The 21,561-nt window shown below is 42.9% G+C and overlaps 1 protein-coding gene across 1 annotated transcript; it reads right to left on the bottom strand.

The window, feature by feature from the left end:
• Positions 1-1,529: 1,529 nt before the first annotated feature.
• Positions 1,530-21,229, bottom strand: Ifrd1 (interferon related developmental regulator 1). Its single transcript, XM_004652855.2, has 12 exons — positions 20,887-21,229; positions 17,044-17,148; positions 16,825-16,909; positions 16,085-16,209; positions 13,561-13,718; positions 11,821-11,871; positions 11,559-11,737; positions 11,362-11,470; positions 8,650-8,784; positions 4,164-4,292; positions 3,545-3,640; positions 1,530-1,841 (listed from the first exon to the last, which is right to left on the bottom strand). Exons 1-12 carry the CDS (start codon positions 20,996-20,998, stop codon positions 1,752-1,754), a joined length of 1,374 nt encoding a protein of 457 aa, XP_004652912.2. The 5' UTR covers positions 20,999-21,229; the 3' UTR covers positions 1,530-1,751.
• Between the last annotated feature and the right edge of the window lie 332 nt (positions 21,230-21,561).

The raw sequence follows: 21,561 nt of genomic DNA, 5'->3' as shown, positions 1-21,561 counted from the left end.
ACAATGCACACGCCCAACCCACCCCAGCGTGCGTCTCTGAGGGATGAACTTAGCAACGGGCCACACTCTAAATTCCCCCTGGCAGGTACAATGCACCTTCCAGCTGGAGGTGCGGGAGAGGAAGACATCAGAAATCGGAGAATGTATCTGAAGCAATTCTGGAACTTGTGTCTACAGTGTGCAAGCTTCCCACCATTGTTCTCTACAGCAAGGAAACCAAAGACTGGACTCTAAACTGCACACTTGGACTACAATTTGAATGAGTTTAGTAATTCTATTTTTTTAATTTTTAAAATGTTTTATTTATTTGACAGAGAAAGAGGCAGAGAAAGAATGGGCACACCAAGGCCACCAGCCACTGCAAACGAGCTTCAGCTGTGTGTGCCCCCTTGTGCATCTGGCTTACATGGGTTCTGAGGAATCGAACCTGGGTCTTTTGGCTTTGCAGGCAAACGCCTTAACCGCTGAGCCATCTCTCCAGGCCAGTAATTCTATTTTTTAAAGTATTTAAAAAATATATTTTATTCCTTCGGGAAAGACAGAGGCAGATACAGAATGGGCACATCAGGGCCCCTGGCAAAGAAACTTCAGATGAATGCAGCACCTGTGCATTTGGCTTTAAGTGGGTACTGGGGAAAATCAAATTTAGATCCTTTGGCTTTGCAGGCAAGCAACTTAACCGCTCTATCTCCAGCCCAATAATTGTATTTTAATGTCTTGTCAGAATTCTCAAGTTAAAAAACAAACTGTTATGTGTATTCCTGTGCGAATAATGTGGGTACACACATGTCACAGCCTATGTACGGAGGCCAGAGGACAATTTTTGGTCCTCACCTCTGACCTTGTTTGAGGGGCCTGAGGATCTGAACTCAGGGACTCAAGAGTTGCATGGCAAGTACTTTATCCCCTGAGCCATCTCCCCAGGCCCCACAACTTTTATGAAAGAAACAGCAGCTGGGGCACCAAGCAGCAGTATCTGCATCCCACATGCTGCTGCAGGCTTCTTTCTTCCTGTGTTTTCAGCACGCAAGCTCGCCTTGCCCTCTTGTCTATTTTCAAATGTACAAATAAAGCTTTGTCTCACTTCCTTCCTACCTGCCTTGACTCCTTGAACTCCACTTCAAAGCTGTAAATAACCTTCCTTCTGTCAGAAAATCAGCACTTTCAGTGTGAAAAGATCTTTATTTTAAAGGGAAAAGTACAAGATTTAATCCAGCAGGTAAGATGCATGTTCCTGCTCTCTGCTGTTGGGGTTCATGTTGAAGGCTAGTCAACATGAACACCAAGTGACGCCGTGAGGACTCTGATATAATTCCTTCATGAGTTCAGGCAAAAACCTAACAGCTACATTCCATGTTAAATTATAGCAGCTTTTCCGGAGGAACTAGCTCCAAAAACTGTATCCCTACGGTTAAGATAGTAAGTCAGTCAGTACTTTTGATAATCAATGTAAAGGAAATAAACTTTGGCTAGTAATTTTTCTCACTGTGAAATATCCTTTTGTTCTCTACTTAAACAGAATACAACCGAACATTACAAGCACTTTATTTGTGGTTACCAATATATTTACAGAAAATATTCAATAGGCAGAACATTATTTGTGATACTGTATATTAAGTTAAAATATAACCCTTCCCGAATGACAAAATTCATCTAAGCTGATCCCAAGATAAAAACTGTGTCTCTAAAGTTTATATACATTAGGAGTAGCAAAAATAATAAAGAAATTGGAAATATCAAATGCAGGAAATCTAGAAGAATTCTCCAACATCTGCTCTCTTATCTCGGCACTTGCTTCGAGCTTTTGTTCGAGCTTTGAAAGCTGCAGAGTTGTATAAATGCTGAAATGAAGAAAGAAAAATGTGTGTGCATCAATAACACTTGAGATACTCTTATAAAATAGGGGGAAAGGTAAAATTCAAGGAAATAAATATTAGGATACCAAGAAAATTCTAACCAAACAGAATAAAAAAAGGCATTAATCTCATCAGAAAAACACCAATCACAACTAATACAAAATAGCCCTACCAATTAGGTAAAATAAGAAGTGATGGGCTGCCATAGTTATACACACTTAAACCTTTTTTTTTTTTTTAATCTCAATGCTGCCAAGTCTGTGCTTAATAGTTATTTGCTGTCACTCACTGTTCAAGAACATTAAAAATAAAACAGGTAACCTTGGTAAATAATCTAATCTAATATTGATCAAAGTCCTAGTTTGGTTTCCATGCAGTTAATTCTCCAAATTCAAAAAAAGAACAATCACTATTTAATGGCCAAAGGATAGAAAAAGTCCACGCTCAACACCTACCAAAACAGAGATCCAGAGGCTCCCAAGATCCCATCACTGAAGTAGACTTAAAATGCACCCACATGGCTCCAGGAATTTTGCAGAAGAGGGGGCAGAAAGGTTTTTAGAGCCACAAGTTGGGACATTTCGCACAGAGACATTGGCTCTCCCCGATAACTGACTGTTGCCCTCACAACCCCCATGGGGTTGACCTGTATCCCCAACAAGGAGGGTCTCTTAGGAAAAGGGACAGGAATGAGGGAAAGGATGGTACCAACATATGTTGTTTACATACTAAGTATGTCCATATCTAATAAAAATTTAAAAAAAGAAAAAGAAAAACTCCATGTCAGTCGTGTATGGTGGTGCATGCCTTTAATCCCAGCACTCGGGAGGCAGAGGTAGGAGGATCACTGTGATTCAAGGCCAGCCTGAGACTGCACAGCGATTTCTAGGCCCTATCTTGAAAATCAAAAAAAAAAAAAAAAGTCCACATCAACTGATAAATGGATAAACATGGTATAGCCATACAACAGAATATTGTTTAGTCATAAAAAGGAATGAAATTTTGACATGTTGCAATATGGATTAACCTTGACAACAATATTCTGCTAAATCAAAAGCCAGAAGCAAAAGGTCAAATGTTGCATAATCCCATTTATAGTCAGCAAAGGTAAGTGAAAACTCGACAGAGCAAATCAGTGTCAGCTAGTGGCTGGACTGAGGCCCCGATGGCTAAGTGGTTTTCTTTGCGGGTGGTAAAAATGTTCTAGAACCTGGGCTGGAGAGATGCCTTAGCAAGTGAAGAAGCTTGCCTAAGAAGCCTAAGGACTCAGATTTGATTCACCAATATGCACATACCCATTCTTTGCCTCTTTTTTCCCATCTCAAATAAATAAATAATGTATTAAAAAAGGAAAAAGAAGTTCTAGAACTAGATGGAGCTAACAGTTACACAAAATAATGAATTATAATAATTCAAATGAACTGCATATATTTCAATTAAGCTTGTTACAGACTCACCTCCATAAACAAACATAACTGTGGATTGTGGAAGTTAAAATAATATTGTCATTTCATATTACAAACTGCAGTTTCCTCCCATGTAAAATGAGTCTTGCACCTCACTACAGGTTACTGACTAGGACAAGAGAAATACGTAAATGCTCCATGTTCCCATCCCAGAACCAACCGAAGCTTTGGCTCCAGTTTTCTCCAGTATCTTTAGTTCTGTGAAACAGAATCAAAGCTTACCCTCTCAAACCGAGGAATCTTCATTGTTTTAAGCGCTGCTGCATCAAGCATCACTGGAGGTCCAAGTTCAAACACGTTGCGAAGGAATTCATTTGACTTATGTAAACAAAGCGAAGTGATAAAGCTCAAAATGAAATATTACAACTGCATTTAACTACACACAGTGAACTTGACTAAACAGAAGTGGCTACCTGTAAAAACGAATTTAGACCATTTATTTTCTCAGTATGGGAACAAACGGTTTTCTGATGCCTTGATCCAAGAAAGCTACATATACATACATTCATACAAAGCCCCATTGTTCCAGAAGGCTAGTACAAGGTGAAACAAAAAGCTTCAGAGGTATTTGATTTTATTTTCAAAACTAAATGTATAGCTTTATAGCACATGGAAGCATTCTGAACATTCAGTTAACTTCTGAGCTACATTCGAGAACACCCCTTACTATCAAAGCAAGTCTAACTAAGCATGGCAGTGCCAGCCGGGTGAAGTTGACTGTGGGTTCAAGGCAAGCCTGAGCTACAGAGTAAATTCCAGGTCAGCCTAGGCTACAATGAGATCCGGCTTCCCAGAAAAATAAGACCAGCCTCCTCCAATAAACAATGATGCCTTCACTTACCTGCAAGTGATACTGCATCCCTGATCCCAGAACCTCCTTAAAGGTATCATAGGTGTGTTTTTTGACCCAGCTATCAATATACATGCGTTCAGGACCAAATTTAACAGTTTCTGTTGGAAAATCCCGTTCCTAAACAATGAAAGAACCAATATTGTCAGACACTCAAATGACCCAGAGGTCACACAAACACAATTCCTAAACAGACACACTCTGAGATAAAGGAGCAGTAACTTAATCTCAAACTTTTGCGCCTAGGATGTGGTCAGACTTAAGACTTACAGCCCTGAACTCAAGAGTGCAGAAGTAGCTGGGCGTGGTGGCACATACCTTTAATCCCAGCCCTCGGGAGGCAGAGGTAGGAGGATCACCGTGAGTTCGAGGCCACCCTAAGACTCCATAGTGAATTCCAGGTCTGCCTGGGCTAGAGTGAGACCCTACCTCAAAATACAAAACAAACAAAAAAAGAATGCAGAAGTATTACTGTATTGATTTGATGTATAATTGAGTTGGAATAAATGTTAGTAACCTGTTGGAGACAGGTTGAAACTTCAAAAGCACTCAAGAATACACCAGTAGGCAGCAGGAACCAAGCAAAGGAAGTGAAGATAAACAGGAAAATGCCAGCAGCTGGGGGATGACAATGGAGCAATCTCTGCCAGGTCTATTAAGAAAATGAAGCCCGAATGGCAACACAGGCCTGTGCCCTCAGAGAGGCTAAGGCTGAGGCAGGAAGGCCGAGTCCGGCGGCAGCCTGGGCTGTGCAGTGAGACATGGGAGGGAGGGAAGAAGACAGGAACAGGCAGCAGCTGGGTTCGAGATCTCACTCAGAGCGGGAGCAATTCTACTACAAGATCCTCTATAGCCAGGACAGTGTAGCCCAAGGAAGGGATTTCACAACGTCACCCAGCAGGGTAGCAGGATGTGGCATAAGAAAACCGGCTATTTAACTCTTCAAAGAATCAGGAATATGTAAGAGCTCCAGGAACAGAACAGCCGACTGTCACAGGGACTACAGAGAGCAAGTGAAGCGACTTCAAGGGGCAAAATCACTCCAACAGCCCACCCCACACCAACCCAGCCCTTCTCTCAGAAGACCTACAGTGTAATGTAATGTGATACGTGATGTGGTGTGAGGTGATGTGAGGGGTGAGGGGTGTGGGGTAGTGATGAGTGTGATTTGATTTGATGCAATGGGAAAGAATGTTTACATGGCTGGGATTTCAGCAATTGACCTCTGTGAGCGAACAGTCCTTTGTTTGTAAAATAAAGTATAAACGTGAAGCACACTAGGCAATCCCCTGACATCGAAAACACCGCCACTCCTCCTTTCAGCTCGGTTTCAGAAAGCAGCGCACCCGGTGACCAGCGGGTACTTCCTCCTGGAAGGAGGCTTAGAGAAACTGAAACATCGGCCCATGGAGCTCTTGAAGGTTACAATGTGAGAAGCCCCCTCCCCCAGGTTACAAAAGAAGTCATTATATCCAGCTTTCATGAGCCACCATCCATGCTGGGGTGCCTCTGTGTGATGCACCTGGCTTTGAACCAACCATTCTGCCATAGGTGAATCTTCACCCCTCCTCCTAAGTGACCATAGTAACCTCCACTCACTAAGCAGGACCTGGAGGGCACATTTTGTGCTCCCTTCTGGTCTATTGGTGGTGGTCTCAGAAAAGTCAGACCACCAGGTGAGAATTCTGCTTCCCACCTGCCTGTGATAAGTTCATTCCAATATAAACATATTCTTTCCTCCCTCCTGAATGTAACTGGCCATCTGCTCTCTAAAATGCAGGCACTCCCAATCTTTCATTTAAAGGCCTGTGCCATGGCACATCCAGATATATATATATATATATATAAATTAATTTTATTTGAGAGAGAATAGGTGTGCCAGGACTATCCACATTGCAAACAAACTCCAAAAGCATGCACCACCTTGTACATCTGGTTTTACATGGGTGCTGGAGAAATGAACCCACGTCCTTAGAATTTGCAGTAAATGCTTTAACCATTGAGCCACCTCTCCAGGCCCTCACTTGTTTTTTTTTTTTTTTTTTAAATATTTTATTTAGTTATTTGAGAGAGAGAGATAGAGGAAAAGAGAAAGAATGGGTGCACCAGGGCCTCCAGCCCCTGCAAATGAACTCCAGGTGCATGTACCCCCTTGTGCATCTGGCTTACATTGAGTCCTGGGGAATTGAACCAGGGTCCTTAGGCTTCACAGACAAACGCCTCAACCACTAAGCCACTTCCCCAGCCCTCACTTGTATGTTTTTAAATTTTATTTATTTATATATTTGAGAGTGGCAGAAACAGAGAGTCCAGCACATGCAGGCTGCCAACTCCTTTCCCCTTCCCAGTGCAGTCAGCCACCACACCCAGACAATGGTGACATACCACCTCTACTTTCTCTTTCCAATCCACTTCTGTCTGGCTTCTTGCCTACCACTTTGTCCAAACCACTCTTAAAAAGGTTTTGGGGCTGCAGAGATGGCTCTGTGGTTAAGGCATCTGCCTGTAAAGCATAAGGACCCAGGTTTGATTCCCCAGTACCCACATAAGTCAGTGGCACATGCATGTGGAGTTCAGTTGCAGTGGCTAGAGGTCCTGGCACACCCATTCCTTCTCTCTGCCTCTTTCTCTACCAAATAAACAAGTATTTTTTAAAAGGTTTTAGATAAAGAGAAACGGTGTGGTAGGCTCCATTACGTTGTGTAATTCTCTATGGCAGTTGAGCAGCTTTCAGAAGCAGGTTCCTCTAGAGGAAGTAAGGTCCAGCGCAAAGGAGACCAGGATGCTTGTCATGTTTCTAGAAGAGGCTCTCTTTGCAGGAGCCCAGTGGAAGGACAAGGCACTATAGCTTAATAGCAACTGCTATTTTAGCAGTGCTAAACAAAAGCCTGCCAGGGCTGGTGTGCATGAGGATTTCCTATGTGCCTTCTCAGGACAAAGACTCTGTCAGGCCCTCATGACCTCTTAGACAGTCTAATACCAGGAGGTGCAGAAAGAGACTAAAAAATCTACAAGCAAGCCTAATCCAGAACATCTAAGACCTGCATTGGTTCATCATCTTTGGAGATTATACTATGCCAGAAAGAATAATTAAAATGCCAATCTAAATTCTGAAACCCAGGGATGGAAAGACAGCTTAGCGGTTAAGGCACTTGCCTACAAAGCCAAAGGACCCAGGTTCACTTCCCCAGAACCCATGTTAGCCATATGCACAAGGAAATGCATGCATCTTGAGTTCATTTGCGGTGGCTAGAGGCTCTGGCATGCCCATTCTCTCCCCTCTTTCTCTCAAATAAATAAAAATTAAAGTTAAAAAATTCAAATTCTAAAACCCAGAAATATTAATAGGATGCATTCAAAACCTCCATTCATTGAAACCTATACACTAGGTTTGACTTTTATATTTAGACACTGCAGGTAATAAAGGAAGAATACTGGACTGGCTTAGGGGTTAAAGAACTTGTCTGTGAAGGCTAAGGACCCAGGTTCAATTCCCCAGTACCCATGTAAGCCAGATGCACATGGTAGCACACATGCCTGGAGCTCGTCTGCAGTGGTTGGAGACCCTGGTGAACCCATTCTCTCACACTCTCTCAAATAAATAACTCTCTCAATAATGTATCTCTCAAATAAATAGTATTAAATGAAGTGGGATATGTTTGAGAAATCACAGGAATATTAAAACTGAGTCTAGTGGGACTTTTTGGTCTCTAGATTCCTGTATGTACATCAGGTGGAATGATTCTTTGCAAATACGAAGAACTGCTTTAGTGGGCTGCAATAATCTGGGAGGTTGACCCTTTAGACACAAGATATTTCCTACCTAGACAAGCAAAAAAACCCAAAACAAACCAGCCAAACAAAACCCCACAAATGGTTAGCCCCTGGTTCCTTCTAGCAAACAGCCTTTATCCTACTGCTCAGTGCAGTCGGGCTTTCTGCCTGAGGCTTCTAAACCAATTTATTAGCCATGTAGTAAAAGGACCTTGGTGAGATGTTGGGTGGTGATATTTCAGCTTTTTTTTAGCATCAAGTCTTTCTAAATACATCATCAAGGTTTTAGGTTAAAGGCAAATTCACTGTAGACTATGGGGCAGACAAAATAATCACATTCATAAAATTTGCCATTGTTTGAATGATGTTAAATACCATGTAAAAATATTTTATTGCTATGAGCATTTTATTTACTTATTTTTCTGTGCCAGGTTGGGGATCCAATGCAGGACCTCACAGGTACAAAGTAAGTATTCCATCAAAGAACTAATGCCTTCAGCTCTACTTCCTTTATACCTAAAAACAAACAGGTTTTCTATCCAACACCAAATTTTCCAAGAATACTGCACTTGTGCTGTTACATTATTGCTCAAATCTTGTAATGAACAAATTATTTTGACTTCAAGTGAAATTAAGCAAAGTAACCCAACTGCAAAGTTCATCCAGAAACAACTCAATGGTGTCTGGCATTTGAGAGGCCTACCTCCACGGCCCTCAGGACATCTCGGAAAACGGATCGCTGCTTCCTCTTGTCCACTTTAGCCCGGTGCTTATTTCCATCTGTGGCCAGAGCACGAAGCATCTGGGTCAAGGATTCCATGTCTTCATAAAAAAAGTCCTGATCAAATAGAGCAATTTTGTTCACTTGTTACTACATTTTTCTTCCACAACACCTTCTGAAGAACAACTTAAGTGCAAAATATCCAACTATACAGGGCAACATACGCATTTTTTGCAGACTTCACCACATCATGTAAAGACTTAATCCAAACCTGCTCACTACAAGATGGGATGGATAATCAACAGCCCCTCCCAAGCACAGCTGGACACCCCAGACCAGGACTCACTGGACTCTCACTCTGCACCTTACTGGAGCCTCACAAAGCCCAAGAAATGGATGTAGCCAGACCAACATGGCTTCTGCTCTTGGGCTACCTAATCAGAGTCATCCACTCACAGAAACCCAATCATTCCCATTTCAAAGGTACAAACTATCACTAATGCAACTCAAAGCATGTAATGTCAAGTTCACTACTATTATATTTTAAATAAGCAATAAGGTAACCATTAAAGCACTTACATACAGTACATAGTTCAATGATTCAATTATTTAAAGCAAGAAGGTATTTTAATCCCTTTAGGAGGGTGTGATGGTTAGAATACATGTCTCTCATAGCCTTTGATTAAGGTTAAGCTTCCTACCTCGTCTCCAGCAGCCTGCTGAAGTAGGTGCCACTAGGGATGGATCACAGGCTCAGCTCTAAGCTGGGTTCAGAGCCAGTTTTGAGCTCTGGCTGTTTGTGTTTGCTGGCTGTTTGGTGACTCTCTGCCATGATCTGCGGAAGTGAGCCAGCTTCTTCTGCCCTGACGGAGCTTCTCCTGAAATCTATAAGCCTGAAATAAACCCTTTCCTCCCATAAGCTGCTTCTGCTTGGATGTTTGCCCCAGCAAGAAAGTAACTACAGCAGGAAGAAACTCCCTAGGGAGGTGTGGATTATGAGTCCCCTTATTAATCTGGCCATGTACTTAAGAACTCTACTTGGGTTTTATTTGTGTTTTGTTTTGGTTTTGGTTTTGGTTTTTCAAGGTAGGGTCTCACTCTAGCCCAGGCTGACTTGGAGTTCACTCTGTAGTCTCAGAGTGGCCTCAAACTCACAGAGATACTTCTACCTCTGTCTCCCAAGTGCTGAGATTAAAGGCACATGCCTTTAAAGGAATAATTATTCCTACCTTCAACTTTCAGCTGTTATTAATATCTAACCAATTCATCCTTCAAAATGCAACCTCTTTAGAGCTTTATTTCCAAGTCTCCCAGCAAGAATTCACACTGAGAGAGTTCCAGCTTAATAATATCACAGAATAATTGCTAACAAAAGGTCCTGAGCAATTCAATGCTACTCATTTGCTATAAGAACTATTTTAAATTTTTCTGTCTATTTCATCAACCCTCTGGCTTAATTAACTTTGTTTTTGTGTATGGTGTTAGCGATATAACCCAAGGCCTTGTTCATACTAATCAAATGCTTTACCACAAAAGCTACACCCCATCCTTGGCTTAACATTTTTTAACATTTAATAGTTTTATTTTTCTTTAATTTGAAAAAGAGGTGCATATATATGTGTGTATATATATATATATATACACACACACACATACATATATATACACATATATGTATATACATATACACATATATACAGATACATATGAAGAAAGAACAGAGAGAGAATAGGCAGACTAGGGCCTCCAGCCACTGCAAATGAACTCCAGATGCATGCGCCACATTGTGCATCTAGCTTACATGGAATTGAACAGAGGTCCTTTGGCTTTGCAGGCAAGTGCCTGAACCGCTAAGCCAATTCTCCAGCCTTAGCTTAACTTTTAATGTCCTGTAACTATTCCCACTATCCACACAAAGAATTATTTTAGAAAATATCAGACTAAGCTAGGCATGGTGGCGTTAGGTACTGTAGTGGCTTACCAGCACATTAAATGAATTACTCATCCAAGAAAAGCTCACCTTTGCAGCAGTAACACCCAAGGCATTCCTTTCTTGTACCGTTCCTTAGAATAAAGTTTACTGGCTAGGGTTATATCAAAGCTCTGTCTGCCTAAGACAGGTTTTCTTGGAACATCAGGCTATTGAGCACTGAGAAGGAAACAGTATCAAGCAAACTGGGCCACAGGGGCAAACTATCTCACACTCAAATACCTTCAAGAGCCAAGCCCTGGTAACTAAGGTCCATGACAAAGACGGCAGATGGGCATCTGCAAAGCACTTACACACACTAAAAGAAGATGTTAATGGCAACGTCTGAACCCATCTCACCCTAGCCTACGCTAACGGACTAGTTCATCCATTTAAAGCATCACCTGCCTGAACCACGTTAATGGGACAGGTATCGGAAAAATCCTAGCGCTTCTTCACAGCTTAAACCACAACTGCACACAACTCTACCTGTGAACAGCACGTCAGCCTTAAGCTTCTAATGATCTACACTCAAATATTGCCCTGCCAACCCCGATCACTTTATTTACACCGTCAAAACTACTACATCACCAGCTCCAAGAGGCAGGGCAATCATGTTCTCAGATGGCCAGCCTCCAAACTTACTATCCAGTCTTAACTGTGACAGGGACAACGAAGTGATGGTCCTTGTGGCACAAGTCTCCCTCTGCCAGTGAGATACTTACACTCTCCATTTCTCTGGCCAATTCAAAGAGAAGCGCCAAAGATTCACCAGCAGCTATTCTCATGTTCACATCATCACAAGAAAGGAGGCTTGGAAGTTTATGGAAATGCCTAAAAACAAATGGTCATTACGTTGTGAATATACCCAGTGGTGTCAATTAGACAGTTCTTATGAAATACGAAGCTAAAAACTGCTTACAGCTCCAGCTTCTTCTTGGCTTCACTGACTGGGCAGATGGTCAGTAGTAAGGCCCACGCGAGCAGCGAGCTGATGTGGAGCACTGTGTCCGGGGCGCTGCGAGAGACATCAGTGTCCTTCTCTTTCAGACAGGACTTGGAGAAGATACTTTCCAAGCATTCCAGAGTAGAATACAGCTCCTAATAGGTAAGAATATAAAGTAAGACAACCATCTTCAACAAAAACTAATTGCACTAGGTAGGGTCCAAGGTTTTCTACTTACAGTAATGTCATCTGTGGCAATAAAACAGCACACACCAAAGCAAGTTGCACACTGGGGGAAATAAAGAAAACACACAGACGTTAATGTCTAATTTTCTTATTAATTCCACCTATGTTTTTATAAGTCAATGTGTTTTTTCTCAACAACTTCCCTGTATCAACACACTGTCTTCGGAGAACAGGATGAGAAAGAGTATTGGACCCAAAGTCAAAGAAGCAGGTTTTAGTCCAAGCTCTGCTTTCAAACTCACAAGATCACATTAGGAAAGTGATTCTGCTTCTCTTGTGTCTTCTTCCCTTACTAATCCACAAAACTAGAGGGGAGAATATGTGCCAATTCATTTTTGTGATTCTGAAATCCATTCTAGTTCTAGAACCCACGATTGAATTTCTCTGTGTTCCTCCCCTCCCTGAAGTAGGGTCTCACTCTAGCCCAGGTTGACCTGAAACTCATAGCATTTCTCCTCCTACTGCCTCCCTGGTGCTGGGATTGAAGAGATGTGTATCACCACAACTAACTTGAATTATAGATTTTTACTCACCTATCTATATCATAAGTGAAGTGTGAGCAGTAACCATTCCTTTACTGTTTCCTATCTATATGCAGTCTACATGCCTAGCAGATCATTTCACACCTCAGCTCGACATCAAAGATGGAGACAAGGTTTGGACATCTGTGCTGAAGAAGGCCATTCTATTAAAAACCTTTCAGACATATACAGCTTATCACATGTCTTTGAAAAGCTTTCAAAACCACTGACATTCATTAATTTTAAAGCAGATTCCACTATGAAAAAGTGAAAAACAAGTCAGCTTCTAAGAAGCAGGTACCTAATAAAATTCAAATAATCCCAAAACTGCCATAAAGATTAGCACCAAACAATTCTAGACAAATAGTTATCTCACACCAGAGTTTCAGAAAATTCTACATCTACCCAAATGTAGCTTTTCATAAGGCCTTAAAATAGCAACACAATAAACACTGGTATTGAAACCATTTGTCAAGTTGTAATCAAAATTATTCCAGGATTATCCTAAATAACTCAATATTTAGTATTTGTGTATGTTCTTTAATTTCAAAGATGAAGAAATCTGCTCATATGGGACACTATGCTCAGTAAAGGAAGTTGTCATATAAGTCTGTTCACTACAAGAAAAAAAAAAAAGTGTGGGCTGAAGAAATGGCTTAGTGGTTAAGGCATTTGTCTGCTAAGCCAAAGGTCCCATGTTCAATTCCCCAGGACCCACATTAGCCAGATGCACAAGGGGGCACACGCATCTGGAGTTCGTTTGCAGTGGTTGGAGGCCCTGGCGCGCCCATTCTCTCTCTCTCTCTCTCTCAAATAAAGAAAAATAAAATATTAAAAAAAAAAAAAAAAAGGGCTGGAGAGATGGCTTAGCAGTTAAGTGCTTGCCTGTGAAGCCTAAGGACCCCGGTTCGAGGCTCGGTTCCCCAGGTCCCACGTTAGCCAGATGCATAAGGGGGCGCACGCATCTGGAGTTCGTTTGCAGAGGCTGGAAGCCCTGGTACGCCCATTCTCTCTCCCTCTATCTGTCTTTCTCTCTGTGTCTGTCGCTCTCAAATAAATAAATTTAAAAAAAAATTTAAAACTTCACAAAATTATAAAGGTTTAAAAAAAAAAACAAACAAGCGTGAGATGGTAATTAAACAAAACACCTACTACTCGAAGCTGAGTGTCACATCTAGGCGGATCTGTCAATTTTACCATCTCATACTTACCGTTTGCCGAGCCTGGACACTAGCTGTCCCATCACAAACGATTTTCTTGAGGATCGGCCCAAGAGTTTTCAGAAGCTCCTCGCTTTCGAATCCGGGGCCCAGCTGAACGCAGAGAACAGCTGCTAAAGACGCAGCGGCGCGCTGCTCGTCGCTCTTCCCTGGAAAGGAGTGGCAGGCCACCGTCAGCACACTGAAGACAGTAGTCACACACACCCCCCCGCCCCCGATTTCTTCAATGACAAAGTAGCACCGATATTTACAAAACCCTTATTATGGCCCTAGACATTCGTGAGCTGCAGTAGTAACAACTTAAAAACAGACCTCACGTAAAGCCAAGCTCTGACTACTACCAGAACGACCTTCACTGAATCTACTCCTATTCTGTAGTCCAACTGCCCCATCTGTCAAATGGAGAACAGAACCCATCTTAGGGAGGGTGCAATAGTTAGATATAACGTGCTTCACGTCAGTTTGTCTTATACTTCCTTAAGGTACTCATATGAACAGGTTCAAGTAGACCTTAAATTAACCTCTAAATATTTCAGGGTTTGCCTTCCAATTTTTTTTTTTTAAATAAAATGAAGGATTGAAAAGTAAGGTTAGGCCAGGCATGGTGGTGCACACCTTTAAAGGCGTGTGCCACCACACCTGGCTTTGAGCCACTTTTTATGTCCAGTTTACATGGGTGGCTTGAGAATCAAAGCCAGGGCCAGCAGAGTGCAAGAATGTGTGGACCTTTATTTTTTAAACATTGGTTTGCCTGTGTGTATGTATGCTAGAATCTTGCCACTGCATACAAATGCCATATGCATGTGCCACTTTTTTTGTGTTTGGCTTTATGTGGGTGCTGGGAAACCGAACCCACGCTAGCAGGCTTTGTGAGCAAACGCCTCTTGAGCCATCTCCCCAGCCTATAATGTACCTTTAAAAACCACGGTGTTAGTCTGGAGAGATGGCTTAGTGGTTAAGCACTTGCCTGTGACTAAGGACTTCAGTTCTAGGCTTGATGACTAAGGACCCATGTTAGCCAGATGCTCAAGGCGGCACATGTGTCTGGAGTTTATTTGCAGTGGCTGGAGGTCCTGGCGTGCCCATTCTCTCTCTTTCTCTACCTCTTTCTCTGCCGCTCTCAAATAAATAAAAGTTTAAACAAATTAAAAAAAAAAAAAAAACACTGTTATCTCAATGGTATTGACTCTGCTCAAGTATCGTTACATCTGCTTACAACCACCTAACTTTTTCCTAGCCCTTTCCTTGTTCTGTGTCTCCTTCACAACAAAGCTTTTGCCCTGAGACAAAAGTGAGAAAAATAAGGACACGAGAGTTCATTCAATTTAAGTAAACGTGGTTCCTACATCTATGGTGTTAGAACTGTTAAGTGGTTAAAGAATATTTTTCTTATAATGTTCTTAGTAAAGTAAATGGCAGGTGCCAATCTCTATCATGGCAGTTCCTAAAACTGCAATGTCACATGACCTCAGACATAGTCTTTACTCTGAAAACTCAGTGCTCAAAAGGCATTTGCTTGCAAAGCCTACTGACTTAGGTTCAATTCCCCAGCAGCTACGACATAAAAAGTGCTGCAAGCATGTGGCATTGGTTTGTAGTAGCAAGGGACCCTGACATGCCCACACACATACATGCAAATGAATGCATTTTTTAAGACTTATCTTCAGATTTTTCCACGGATATCCTGAAAATGATGTTATCTATGAGGTGTTTCTGGTTTTTTGTTTTGTTTCTTTCTCAAGGTAGAGTCTCGCTCTAACCCAGGCTGACCTAGAATTTTCTCTATGTAGTCGCAGGCTGGCCTTAAGCTCACCGTGATTCACACACCTCTGCCTCTGAGTGTTGGGATTAAAAGTGTGAGCCGTGGGCCTGTCATGCCCAAGAGAAAGTGAACTAGATGATGATTTTTATGTTTAGGAAATCAAGCATGATGTCTTCTGAAACAATGCTTTATGGTACAGTCTGACATGCTTTCAGGCCTTTCTTACACAATTCAAGGATGGCAATCACCTCTTATACAGCAGAGGATGACAATCTACCCAGCTCTAAGTACAGTAAGTCTGACTCAGCACCAGTCTTTGACCACTGTAGGCAGGTGCTACAGATGCAAACTACAAACAAACAATTGAATATACTGGGGGCCATCTATTCTATTCAAACCACCACAACCATGCTCAACAGTGAGCTAGATTCTACTGTCACTAACAAATGCTACTTCAAATATAACAGATTCCTAATTAGTTCTCTGTGCCAGTCTCTCAAAAATAAGGACGTTGGGACTGCAGAGACGGCTCAGCAGTTAAGCGCTTGCCTGTGAAGCCTAAGGACCCTGGTTAGAGACTCGACTCCCCAGGACCCACGTTAGCCAGATGCACAAGGGGGTGCACGTATCTGGAGTTCGTTTGCATTGGCTGGAGGCGCGCCCATTCTCTCTCTGCCTCTTTCTCCCTCTGTCTGTCACTCTCAAATAAATAAATAAAAATTAAAAAAATTTAAAAAAAAACAAAGATGTTACCTTTTTTCAGACAGCGTTCAATGCTATCAGTTAAGGTCATTCTTCTTTCCAGAATAAATTCATAAAGCATTTTTGAGGCCAGTGCATTTTTAATTCCTTCAAGAGCAGCCTGCCTCGTCTTTGCACTGTTGAAAGGCAAGTGTTAAGAGAAGGTATATCAAACCAGTACTACACTCCTACCTATTAAATCTACTAGCAAGCTCTAAGAATCTTTCCATATAATTCCCATTTACAATTGCCTTACTCCACAAAAACAAAAGGCTATGTACGTGTATATGTGAGTGATGTGGTATGCATGCTCTGTGCATATACTTTTTTGGGGGGGGTTCTTCAAGGTAGGGTCTCATTCTAGCCCAGGTTGACCTAGAACTCACTATGTAGTCTCAGGCTGGACTCGAACTCACAGCAACCCTCCTACCTCTGCCTCCCAAGTGCTGGGATTAAAGGAGTGCGTCACCATGCCCAGTTTTTGGGTGGGATTTTAATTCAACAAATTGATTTCCAGCATAATCAAACAGTTACGCACTATCATACTAGAACAAAGAGTAATAGAAATTAATTTGAATTCTATTGGCACATTATACCCACATAAAAAGACCATAGAAACAAGAAACATTACACCATCCAGAGTAAATAAATCAAGCTTTAGAAAAACATACTGCTGTATCTTAAGTCTACTAATTATATAATAAAATAACTTCTAGCATTGTCCAGAATACAAAATCCTTAGTACTGCCTACCTCTTATCCAGGGTTAGGTCAATTAATCCCTTCAGCTTGTACTCTAAGTCTTCTTGGGTGCCTTCCTCATCAAGGACTTCCGGACCTAGGGAACAATAAGTCACCACCGTAATATCGGCAGGAAGAAAAGACACTGGGGCAAGAAATAGCACCTCTGAGGATTTCAAGCACTTTTTACTGCAAGTTCCCACTTTAAAATTTTTCAAAAGCAAAACTCACCATCCTCGGCAAAGCTGGAAGGATCACTGTAGCCACTACAATGGCTCATTGTCTCAATGGACGCGTCTTCATCACTAAAAGGTTGAACGTTGCGATGCTGGCCACCTATTGGATGAAAGAGGTAGATTATTTTCCCCCCTTTTTTTGGCTCTATATGCAAATATTCAACTTGGCAACTCTAACAGCTATTTAAAGATTCAACCTAGTAATAAAATCACTTAAAATATTTAAATATTTCTAAAATAAGCTAATTCACCTAATTTGAACTTCAAAGGATCAACTATTACCAATATAAATAAACTTCAAAAATATATCAAGAGGCATCAATCATTATTTAGCATGAAAGATGAAAGGTTCCAACACCAAGGTTAAAAATATCAATGCTGTCACCAAAACAATCCCTCTTAAAATATGGGTCTTTTTTATTTCTTAGCTTCATTAAGGAATAAATGCATTTAGGGATTGTATTATTATTATTATTATTATTATTGGTTTTTTTGAGAAAGGTCTCACTCCAGCTCAGGCTCACCTGGAATTCACTATGTAGTCTCAGGGTGGACTTGAACTCACAGCAATCCTCCTACTTTTTCCTCCCAAGTGCTGGGATTAAAGGCATGCACCACAATGCCTGGCAGGGATTGTATTATTAATTTTAAAAATTGCCTAGTCACAAATTACACTGAGTCCTAAGTCTTCTGATTTACCTCAAATCCAATTTCTCTGTATCAGTAAAAATCAAAGACTGTACTAAACATAGCCAGGTCCCTAGAGTCAAAAAGAAGTCGTAGTATTTCTCTCTCTCTCTCTCTTTCTTTCTTTGACAAAGACTCAGTTTGTAACCCACACTAACTGGGAACTACTATGTAACCCAGGCTGGCCTTGAACTCATGACAATCCTTCTGCCTTAAATGTTGAGATTATTGGTGTTAAGTTTATTCTTAAAATCCTAAAATTTAAGCCTGTTACGAGTTGGGTTAATTTTCTCTTAAATAGGGGTTGCCTTAAAAAAAAATATGGAGAACTTGGAAAAATTTTAAATTAACATAGCAAGTAGTCTCCAAATGTCCATGCTTGGTGCCAAAGCAGTGCCAATGAGAACAGAACAAAGCACGAGGAATGAAGCTGAGATCCCGAGGTTCCCTAATCACAGTGCTTGGGATAGAAATAGACAGGCTATTTCTGGATCTGCTTTACAACTAAAGTTATGGTAACAGTTGACTATCCTCATCTGATCACTATACACAAGCCAATTTATATTTTTATTTTTCATACTTAGCCTACTCAGAGTATTTCTATACAGCTCCTATAGTTTTATCCTCTTAGCTAACTAGTTTGAATTTCTTCATAACTCAAAAAAAGGGAAGTTAAGGCTTTAAAACAAAAAAAGAAAAAAAAAAAAACCCCACACACAAGGAAATGAATCTTGCCTGAATGCTTATACCTAGCTTGGACTCACCTTGTAAACCTAGAAGGAACTACTCTAGACAAATGAAGTCCTTGTTAGAGGGTTTACTATCATGATGGGGTGGGGTTTTTTTTTTTGTCCTCAAAACTCCTCTCTTCAAGCTGGGTCTTCCTGCTTGTAATCTCAGCACTTAGGAGGCTGAGGCAGGAGGACTGCCTCAAGTCTGGGACCACCTTGAGCTAGATAGTGAGTTCAGGGCCAACCTGGGCTACAAAGTGAAACCCTGTCTCAAATACAAAATACACACAAAATCACTCCTCAAATTACAGTACTGCATGGCAAAGAAATGTACAGGTGTAGGAGGTGAATTTTCTTAGCTTCTTGGAAGTCTCCACTGATTGTCAAAATGAAAATCTACAAAAGCACTATCCCTTTGGTTTTAGACACCTCATTCTATCAGCAAGGTACGTGGCTTGTCAAGTAAAAATGTGTGACAATTTTCCATCACTTCTATTTGATTATTAAGCAAAATACTCAAGTTAAGTTTATCAAAAAAAATAAAAAATAAAAACCTCATCCCATACCTTCCCCCAGTTCCATTTGCAAGAGGTTTGGAACCTCCCAATATAACAATTTCTAATGTAAACTTATAAAACTACTCGAAGCATGGAATTTTATAAAGTAGTTAGTTCTCATTTACTTACGTAAGCTAAACACCAGTGTTTAAACGTGTGCAGAATATATGCGCTGAAGTGCAGTGTTTAAAAGTATCTTTTCTATTAACAACAATTTTAAAACACAGCAAACTAGGCTGATAATAGGCCAAACGAGCCCTGAGGCAAAATGTGAATTGCAATTCCCCCACAGCCACCTGAGGCCTGAACATTAGGCCCTGAACTCTGGAAGGAGGCCAGCCAGAAAGACAGGCCGAAGTTGCTGAGTGATTTAGAGACCATTGTTAACAACACTGCCATTTTCAAAATGACTTCAGCCTGTTTCTCCCTGATTTCCATTTCACCAACTTCAAGAATAAAATTAATAATAAGGCCCCTCTAGACAGAATTCAAATGCTTTTTTCAGACTTCGGAAAGCTGAAACGGAGGTAAGCAGTATCCTTAATTCAACCCGAGCAACTAGATAATCACAAACTGTTTCACAGCTTGAGAGTGGAATTTCATGAACAAGGCCAACATTCAGAAAACTTAAAAAGGAAAAACTCGCATTTTTATCCATGCCCCTAGTGAACTATAAAATGCTCAATACATGAGCACGGGTGTTCAGGCGGCCCCAAATCCGGTAGGCAAAAGGCGTTTTAATGCCAGTTTCCAGCAACGTTTCTCAAGAAAACTGGTCTATTTACTTTTCCAATGAGCAAAGTCCTATCACTGCGATGACCGCAGCGGCAAATACCAAATGGCTAATTACTCGAGGTGAAACTTCTGGGAACGTCCCAATATTCAGGGCCACAATCCCAATAGAACAATGACTGCAGACTATCTAGTTTGCTACTTAGTCGATTTGGGTTTCGGGTGGTGCCTTCCCCTGGAGTCCTTTTCTCCTTAGCCGTGTGGTGGTGTAGAGAACCCCACGTTCACTTGAAAGCACCTTGTTTTCCAGGAAAAGCTCCTACTCTTGGGCAACCAGCACACAAAAACCCTTAACTTTTAGCCAATTGCAACCTCAGCTCGTCCATCTGCCCGCGCGGGGCTGCATGCAGCACAAAGCAGGACGTGGGAGCGGGAGGTGGGTGACAGTGGAGCTGGAGGCCCCGGGTTTTATTTTTGCAGGTGTCCATTAGGAACAAAAGCCACACTTAGGGGTGGGGCAGTGTCCCCGGCATCCGACGCCGCCTGCCAGCCAGGTAGGACACGCGTGACGCGGCGGCGGGATGGAAGGCACTCGTGCCTCTGCATCACCCTGCCGACGGTCACGCAAGCCCCAGATCGCGTGACGCAAGAGCCGGTCCCGACCCGCCGGGTCGCTTGGCACACTCCCGACAACTCCATGTTGGAGCCAGGGTCAGCTGGCAGCGGGTGACAGCTGGAAGCCAATCGCACTGCGCCCCACCCTTGGTCGGAGAGGAGATCGGGGCAGTAGCTTAGCAGCAGCCCCGGGGGACAAGGGTCCAACCGCGGCCCAGCTCCGCTCTGGGTCACCCAGGCCCAAGGTCCCACTCCTCCCCGCCCCCCACGGCCGGTGCCCGAGTCAGCTCGGCCACACCAGCCCCCCCAAACGGCCCCGGGGCACGCTGGGAAATGTAGTTCAGCCACACCACGCGCCCCGAGGGAGACGCAAAAGCACGGAGCTCCCAGCGAACTGCAACTCCCGCCGTGCTCCGCGCCGGAGCCTCGCAACCCGGGCCGGCAACCGGGGCCGGCAGCCCGGGAAGCCGGTGCGGGAGATATATATACATATATATGTAGGTATGTATTCGATACCTGTCGTCGTCGCTGCCGCCGTCGCCGTCGCAGCTGCCCCGGAGCCGCCGCCGCCACCTGCACCACCACTACCACCGCGGTGGGGAGCGTTCCGCTTCTTATTCTTCGGCATCGTGGGACGCCCGGTGCCGCCTCAACTCGGGAGCTCAGCGAAGATCAGCCGATGGAGCTGCACTTTCTACTCGTGCGTCTGTGCGGCGGGCGGCTGAGAGGCGAGTCTTGGGCTAACAACAGAGGCGAGCAGCGGCGGGGGTAAAAGTTGGCGGCGGTGGCGGCAGCAGAAATCCCCGTGAAGAGCTGTGATCGGAAACGATACATGTTTCTCTCTAGCGCGGGAGCTAAGGCGGGGTGGACCCGAACACGACGCCTTAAGTAGCCAGACGGCTGCCTGACGTCACTGCATGGGCGGGATCTGGTCGTTCGGCAGCCAATCGTTGCGCATCTCCCCACCGGCGTGGGCGGTGCTTGAGATTCTGACTCCCAATCCCATGCTGCACTTGTGCCCTCGTGCCCAGGGAAAAGTGAGAGCCTTGTGGCCGCACTGGATTTTGGGAAATGTAGTAGGCGACGGGGGCCGGGAATTTCCCGAGGCCCCGCCCACTGGGCTTCAGTCCGCATGCGTCCCGGCGGCGGTGATCCCACCCCCGCGCCGAGCCCGCCTTGGCGTTGCCCGGC

This window comes from Jaculus jaculus, chromosome 16 (assembly GCF_020740685.1).
Source record: "Jaculus jaculus isolate mJacJac1 chromosome 16, mJacJac1.mat.Y.cur, whole genome shotgun sequence".
Classification (NCBI taxonomy): Eukaryota; Metazoa; Chordata; class Mammalia; order Rodentia; family Dipodidae; genus Jaculus; species Jaculus jaculus.
Note: the sequence above shows the minus strand (reverse complement) of the source record. Positions and strands in the feature narration are given on the sequence as shown.

What these genes read in the sequence shown, in the direction of transcription:
- Ifrd1 (XM_004652855.2), bottom strand. Translation starts at nt 20,998, where the DNA reads ATGCCGAAGAATAAGAAGCGGAACGCTCCCCACCGCGGTGGTAGTGGT. An exon ending in GGCGGCAGCGACGACGACAG is followed by an intron (nt 17,149 to 20,886) that starts GTATCGAATACA and finishes TTCATCCAATAG; the next exon opens with GTGGCCAGCATCGCAACGTT. An exon ending in ATGTCCTGAGGGCCGTGGAG is followed by an intron (nt 4,293 to 8,649) that starts GTAGGCCTCTCA and finishes TTCATTGTTTAG; the next exon opens with GAACGGGATTTTCCAACAGA.